The sequence below is a fragment of the Xiphophorus couchianus genome, chromosome 12 (genome assembly GCF_001444195.1).
Source record: "Xiphophorus couchianus chromosome 12, X_couchianus-1.0, whole genome shotgun sequence".
NCBI classification, from domain to species: domain Eukaryota; kingdom Metazoa; phylum Chordata; class Actinopteri; order Cyprinodontiformes; family Poeciliidae; genus Xiphophorus; species Xiphophorus couchianus.
In genome coordinates, this window is record NC_040239.1 from 8,642,839 (window position 1) to 8,650,675 (window position 7,837).

The 7,837-nt window shown below is 37.1% G+C and overlaps 1 protein-coding gene across 1 annotated transcript; it reads right to left on the bottom strand.

Annotated features, from left to right (window-relative positions):
- Positions 1 to 1,654: 1,654 nt before the first annotated feature.
- Positions 1,655 to 7,583, bottom strand: psat1 (phosphoserine aminotransferase 1). Its single transcript, XM_028034084.1, has 9 exons — positions 7,370 to 7,583; positions 5,851 to 5,911; positions 5,680 to 5,749; positions 5,103 to 5,308; positions 3,688 to 3,860; positions 3,392 to 3,561; positions 2,992 to 3,120; positions 2,103 to 2,240; positions 1,655 to 1,989 (listed from the first exon to the last, which is right to left on the bottom strand). Exons 1-9 carry the CDS (start codon positions 7,424 to 7,426, stop codon positions 1,887 to 1,889), a joined length of 1,107 nt encoding a protein of 368 aa, XP_027889885.1. The 5' UTR covers positions 7,427 to 7,583; the 3' UTR covers positions 1,655 to 1,886.
- Positions 7,584 to 7,837: the final 254 nt, after the last annotated feature.

A 7,837-nucleotide genomic window follows, 5' to 3' on the forward strand; every position in this document is an offset into this window, starting at 1 on the left:
TTGTAAAGCAGGGAGCATATTTCCAGTGAAGGTTATAGTTTCTCCCTCCTGATGAGGACATTTTTTTGCCAGTGGTTGTGAGATAAACACCTCTTCAGTCTGATAATTTGTCATTTTTTCGCTGCATATTGCCATAAAATAAAGAAACAAATTCTACATATAATTTTCATTAAAATCTACCTTTATCAATATTCCTGGTAATATTTTTCTAATGAATCACCTGAACATATAAATGGCTATTTATACTAATACCTTGTTGGATGTGCTTTCATAGGTAATGTTTTTTATATACGACATTATAGGATACAAAGGACTAATTAAATTAAATGGCAGTTTCTCATCTCGTCTGCAGTTTAGAAAAAGTGTTTCTGGACTAACACTTCCACCTAGCGGTTGATTAGTGCAAATACAACTGGTTTCAATCTGTCAGCAGCCAAAAATCCATGGGGTTAGAACTGTTTAATCTACTTGGTAGCCAGATGATATGATTTAAATTGTTGAATGCACAAAAACACAATACCATTTTTTTAAACTAGAGTAAAAATAAGAAGTATATCAAGAGAAACATTAAATGCAAATCTAACTAAAAACCTGACATGATAGAAATTAACTGACTAAAACAACATTTGACCTTTGTGGGTAAGTTGTTCTAACCAGTGGTAAATAACATCTAGGGCCTTCCTTTAAGTCTATTTTCTACCCATAAGGGTCCATCCATCCATCCATTTTCTGTTCACCCTTGTCCCTAATGGGGTCGGGAGGGTTGCTGGTGCCTATCTCCAGCTACGTTCCGGGCGGGAGGCGGGGTCACCCTGGACAGGTCGCCAGTCTGTCGCAGGGCAACACAAAGACATACAGGACAAACAACCATGCACACACACACTCACACCTAGGGAGAATTTAGATAGACCAATTAACCTAACAGTCATGTTTTTGGACTGTGGGAGGAAGCCGGAGTACCCGGAGAGAACCCACGCATGCACAGGGAGAACATGCAAACTCCATGCAGAAAGACCCCGGCCGGGAATCGAACCCAGGACCTTCTTGCTGCAAGGCAACAGTGCTACCAACTGCGCCACTGAGCAGCCATAAGGGTAATGTATGTAAATGGCGGGTGAGTGGAAACCAGTACAATGATTAATCCATGCTGTAAAATGGTCCTGCTGTTTCCTGGTGTTTATCAGAACAACATTTTGGATAAACTGCAGCTGTCTGGTTAACCCTCAGATACCTCTACAATAATCAAACACACTAAAAATTAAATCATGCACCAGTTGTTTTATTATGAGCGTGTGAACGTGTGTGTGAATGGGTAAATGAATGTAGTGCAAAACTCTTTGGAGTTCTCTGGACTAAATAAAACACTGTACAAGTACAGGCCATTTAACATTTTTGGGTGTATTGGTAAGGAACCTTTTATGCTAGCAATGTTTTAAGATAGCAGAGACTGAGTTAGTTAGGTATGATCCAATGAGAATACCTAGGTTTTTGTGCATGCTTGATTTTGTTTTCCATTGTCTTTATTATATTTCAATAAATAAGCAAAAACATTTTTATCAATGCTACCTAATGCAGCCTTAAGGATTTTGGAGCAATTATAATTAGAAAGTCAGCAAAGACAATTAATTTAGTCTTAAAGCCATGAAATGAAGAAAATTTCCAAAGTACATTTATTGTAATGTAAGTACCAGGAACTAAAACAGTATTAGTCAACAAAAATAAAGCAATCTGCTACATAAAATATACGTAAATAAGACTAATTTGGAATTAGTGGGGTTAGTCCATTGAGAATAATTAATAACCGTTTTCAATACATTAAATTTCAACATTTACTTTGAAAATCTTCCAAAACAAAGTGACAACTTGTGCTTTTAAGTGCTGTTAGTTTACTGGTGCTCTTTGAGGAAACTTCTCATGAAGTCTGCAAGGGCTGCAGTGTCCTCCAGAGTTACAGCGTTGTACAAGGACGCACGCATTCCTCCCACTGACCTGCAGGGGGAGACAAACACTCCTGTTCATGTCTACAAAAAAGTCCCTTAGTCTTTCAGTTAGAGCAGGATGGTAAAATGTAAACGTGAAACAATACGAGGTGCAATACAGACCTGTGTCCTTTCAGTGAAATCATTCCACGCTTGGCTGCACCCTCCAGAAACAACTTCTCCAAAGACTCATCTCCTTCTTTCTTCCCAACACGAAAAGGCACGTTCATGCGGCTCCGACACGCAGCGTCCACAGGACATCTGACCCAGTGGATGACCACACAAATAGTGAGGCTTTATTCTTTGTTACAGAACTATTAGTATTATCTGAGGGTCAACTATATTGGCTATGTGAATAACTAAATTGGAAGTATGAGTTATTACTCTGAAGGCAATTTAGATTGATCGATAGCCTAAAGTTAAAAAATAAAATTGGTCAACTTATTTAGATGTAGTATTTCCAAAGATGGTAAAAGGAAACTTTACCCTCTTTCAAATCTAGGGCTTTTGTCATCTGGACATAAAACGTCCCGGTCTTTGACAGATTTGGGTCAAGTTTAAGTTGGAGAGATGACCTGACTTTTGACCCATGAACACTTTTCATAGTCTACTCAATGAGTGTAAAGTGATCCAATTCTGTCTCCAACAAAGGCCCATACCATCACTACTGGTGAAGTGTTTGTGCTGATTTGCTATTTTTGGTTTTCTCCCAAAATAGCGCAGTACATTATGACCAAACATCTCCACTTGTGCAAACTGTGCAAAAACCTGGGAGCATGTGGGTGCTTTTTCTCTCTTAAATCACATGGAACCAAAAGAAAAGTACTTCGAAACCTGTCAGCAGAGTTATTGTAGAGTAATGGGTTGTGTCCGAGACCAGTGAAGTGAAACTTCTGTGCTAAATTTTACAACAGTTTAACAAGTTCACTCTGAAAGCATTAGCCTCGTCTCTTCCGGGGGGTTTTGCAACACGTAGTATTTTAAGTTACTTTTCTGAAGCTTTAGTACTCACACATAAAAACCATTTGAAGAGTTGATGATGTCATAAATCATGGAGGACTTCTGCTTGTTGAGTGTTTCCATGGCAGCGCTACCTCCGTTATTCTTGATCCACTCCAGAACCAGACCCATGATGTAGATGCTGAAGCCAATAAACAGGATTTGACACAAATAAAAAAAACAATCTACTCTTGCTCTTCTGTTTATTGACAAAATGCTAAACATCTTAAGACAAAAAGAGTGAACGTAAATCTCTCTCTCACTCCATCTGCATTGTTCTCAATAAAGGTTTCTGACTGTGCAGCAAAAACATTTTGGTTAGCTCTCTTTTGTTTTAAGTGAGCTTCAGCTAAACTTGTGAGCTAATCTGTGTGAATGATACGTCCTCATGCCGTAAACAGAAAAGTATGTACCTAAAACATGGAGGAGTGTTGTAGAGGGAGTTCATGTCAGCCTGCACCTTGTAGTCCAGCACAATGGGGCACTCCTTCAGGGCGTGGCCCAGCAGGTCTTCTCGCACGATGACCACTGTAACGCCGGCGCAACCTACGTTCTTCTGGGCGCCGGCAAAAATGAGCCCAAACTACACATTGCCAGTATGAGGAAGGTGTGTTAGATCACAACCACTTGAAACATGAGAAATGTTTTCATCAATGTCTAAGAGGCGAGTGCGGAAAGGGAGAAACAAGTAAAATTATTTTGCTGTCACCTTTGATACATCTACGGGCCGTGACAGGAAGTTGGAGGACATGTCGCTGACAAGGACCACACCGTTGGTTTCAGGCGTGAAGTTGTACTCCACACCGTGGACCGTCTCGTTGCAGCAGTAGTGCACGTACGATGCGGATGGGTTCAGGGTCCAGCTGCTGGGGTCGGGAATTTCTGGAAGAAGCACAAAGAAAACAAAATGAAAGCTAAATTAATAATTATTCAAAGTAGAGGCTTAATTCTTTAAATACTAATAGAGTAAATAAATGTGTCAAAAGTGAAATGTAATATTTAATAAATAAAAATAAACTAAAGCAAAAATGGTCCAAAAAGGAAATGTGAATATCCCAAACTCCAGGTGTATATATGATTTACTTCAATAAAATTGATCAAATATAAAATTTGGTTCAGCTAATCTTTTTCCATCTTATGAAACTTTGACCACTGTGTTCTACAAATATGTAACTATTCTTATTCCAGACTCTTGGCTTTTCTTTCAGTTTCTATATCAACTTTGTTAAAATGTTATATTAATCCATAAAGTGCCCACAAGTCATTTTTAAACTATTTTCTAGAATTTCTACATGATTTTTAACTTATCGAGTTGAGCATCAATGTTTTATTTGGAGAACTCTGGCTGACTCCTGTTATATTGCTATATTTGTAAAATAAATAAATTTCACAATGAGAAAGATTATACACACAGTTCTTTTAAAAACTTTGCAGAATAAACAAATTTTAAGTCATTAAAATAATCTTGTTTATTCATCTTCATTACTTTTTTAAATGACGTCTTAGGTATTATTTAATGTTTCTCAGTTTTTTCCTTTCATACATCTTGCTTTTTTGTATCCTGATCAACTGAATCTGACTATATCATGTTAGAAATTAGGTTAAATTACACTATGTGTAAGCAAATCTGATTAAATGACTGGATTGTGCCAGAATGAATTAGAAAAACTCAATTTGGACTGAATTGGACTCGGCATAACTTTGTAAAGCGCCCCTTCATACCTTTTTTTAAATTAATTAAATATTTATTTCATTAATTAAATATTTATTTAATTCAGTTTAAATTAATATTTCTGCTGACATAATGATGATTCAAAAGTACTTTTAAGGTTTCCAAGTACTACTGTACAAAAAGTCCCTGTGAGAACTCAAAAGAGACACAACCATGTTGAACAAGCAGCTTCATTCCAGAGTCTTTCACTGGTAGTTGGGTCTATTGATGATTACGCAATATGCTGGAAAAGCTGCCAGATTCTTCTGAGGCTCTTTCCGGATGCAGCCTGAATCACAATGACCCACTTCTAAGATCTGGAGATATTCTTTTAAACTACTTTTTCTTTTGGAAAAAAAATCAACTTCTGTGCTCAGATGACGACATCATGAAACATTGCCATGCACACGTACTCGTGTAACTGTCCAGTTTCGGGTGGATGATGTTGACTTTGCCATATTTCTCTGCTTCTTTTGCAGCTTTAGCTGACCACGTGCCGGTCACCAGGTAGTCGGCGCACCTGTCCTCTTTTAGACCTATCAGGTTGAGGGGAACGCCACTGAACTGTCCAGAGCCCCCGCCCTGCAGAAACAACACCTTGTAGTTGTTTGGGATATCTCTGTGGAGACAGAAGTCACTGTGTTACGACGGCCAAGCCAAGCCAAGGTCAGGTTTACGCACAAACAAGCAGAAGCTCATGTTATACCGAAATGTAAAAAAATTTTTTTTTATAAATGATCACTATTACTATTACAGTATTATAATTTGTTTTACATATATATTTAAGATTGAATCCTAACATCATTTTTAAGTCAACATTCCACAGTTTTTCAGACTAAAATGTCCAGCGTTTGAAAATTTTTCGTGGAGAAAAAAAAATAAATCAGTACAAACTTAATGGATATTTGAACAAAAGGCAAGTTTTACAAACTGAAAAATGGAGGAATGGATGGACAGATCAATGGATGGAATACTAAAAATTTCACTTACAACAATTCTCGAAGCAGACTCTCTGACTTGTTGATGATTTTGTTGAAATCTGCTGATCGATGGCTCATCTCTGATTTAAGGAATAAAACGCAGCACGTTAAATATTCTTCTCAATAATATTCACACCAGATTCCAGACATATTCTGATCCCAAATCAGTTTCCCTACCCACCAAGAACACTGATCCCAAGGCCACCGTAGCTAAGAAGCTCCTTCTGAGCTTGAAGCAGCACCTGCAACACATCGCAGATAAAGCATCTCTTCATTACTAATATTGATCAGTGTTTCACAGATTTGAAAAATGTTTTGCAAGAATAACGTTTGAACAGCTGGAAAAACAGTTAAATGTAAATCTGTACTCAGGAGGTTTGGTATTTGTCAGAAAACAACCAGAATAGGTTGATTTCAATGAAACATGTTTGCCATGCGGTTAAAATTAATCTTTACTGTGGGAAATAATTTCCATTTGGCTAAAATAAATACCCTTAGCTTCAAAAATCAACAGGAATATAGCTAAAAGCAAATGTTAAAACTGATTTTATTATCCAACATAAATCTGAACAAAATTAACTCTTGTTTCTTATTGTTGTTGTTTTTTGTTTGTTTGTTTGTTTGCTTTTAGCTAAAGGAAATATAATGTATTGGTTATTTTTGTAGTTATTGGATTGGAATTTGAAATTATAGTTTTGACGCCATCATAGACACTACACTTTACAATCATTCAACATTTTGTGTTAAAAATAATGAGCTTATTGCAAACTTTACTTGCCGCTTTCCGTTAATCGAACATTTAAAGATTTTAATGATGCATGAATAAAAAATGTTCACCTGCAAATTTATGAGTGAGGGAAAATCTGAACCTGATGAAGGTAAATGACGGACCTACTCCAACACCTCATATTTTCCTTAATACTGGATTTGAAACAGTGCTCACCTGTTTCCTGATGACTTGGAGAGTCATTGTTTAACACTACTCACCAAATGTTTAATTTAGCAGAAATAAATTTATATCTTTAAAGCTATCCCTCCAAATAGTTACATGTAGATCTTTGTCTATCTCTATATCTAATCATCAAGATTAACGCCCAGCATTCAGATTTCTTTAACTTTATCTATTAATTCATCTGTCTTCACAGGTCTAGATCAATATACCTCTCTCTATAAATGTTTTTTTATATTTTAAACTAATCAGAAAACTGCAGTTGTTGGGTAAGTCTGTGCTGTGATTTCGTCTTCTGAACAAGCTGTTTTTTCTGCCATCTAGAGGTTGGATGTTATAACTGCAGGTGAAAGGCAATAGAAGAAGCGGGTTTCCACATGAATGAATGAAGGCTGATGCAACTCAGCAAGCAGTTTTCAGTCTGATGAGCTGCCACCATCTGCTAGGCTCTAAAACCAACAACCAGTTTTCACGCATAACTGCTCAACGAGACGGGAAAAATGACCCATTTCACATGGAAAAATGAAGTACCCTGAGTTAAGACACGCGATTTAAAGACGAGGTTAAACGCTGCAACATAAACAAAAAAAAACATTTGCAAGGGTGCATCAGCAAAATAAAATCATGTTTCAACACAGATAGTCAAAAAGATCTTTACGAACAAGGCAGAAATCTATGCAAACTAGCTTGGAATTTTTGGCAGATTTTCGAGACACATGCAAGCAAAGAAAACGAGCAGCTGCAAACTTACAGACTGAGGTAGTTTGGCAGGTCCAGCTCCAAAGTTGATGATTTGTTTCCCGTCCATGATGTAAAGAAGCTCCTTAGTGCAGATGAGGGATGTTGCTTCAGTTGGTCTTCGCGGTGCTGCGAGTTACGGAGCTTCGCCAGACTGTCACCGCTTGTGTAAAGTGAGGCGTTCAGGGGAATCTAGTAAAGTTCCAAACTGCATCTGCTCCTACAGCAGTCGTAAGAAATGTAAACCTGATGTATTTGTAGCAGTGTTTTTACAAAGATACATCCGCTTTAAACGTATGATTATATATGTTCTTAATCTTGTACATGCTAGCACTGAATTTCACAGAAGGTTTTGCAAGTTAAGCGCAAGAACAGTAAAAAAAAACAGACAGAACAAAAAGAAAAAAACAACTATTTAAAGTACGGTTAGTGAAATAAAGTAGAGTTGATCAAATAAAATCTGAACAAATTCTGATTTATA

What these genes read in the sequence shown, in the direction of transcription:
- psat1 (XM_028034084.1), bottom strand. Translation starts at nt 7,426, where the DNA reads ATGGACGGGAAACAAATCATCAACTTTGGAGCTGGACCTGCCAAACTA. An exon ending in CTGCCAAACTACCTCAGTCT is followed by an intron (nt 5,912 to 7,369) that starts GTAAGTTTGCAG and finishes GATGTGTTGCAG; the next exon opens with GTGCTGCTTCAAGCTCAGAA. An exon ending in AGTCTGCTTCGAGAATTGTT is followed by an intron (nt 5,309 to 5,679) that starts GTAAGTGAAATT and finishes CTGTCTCCACAG; the next exon opens with AGATATCCCAAACAACTACA.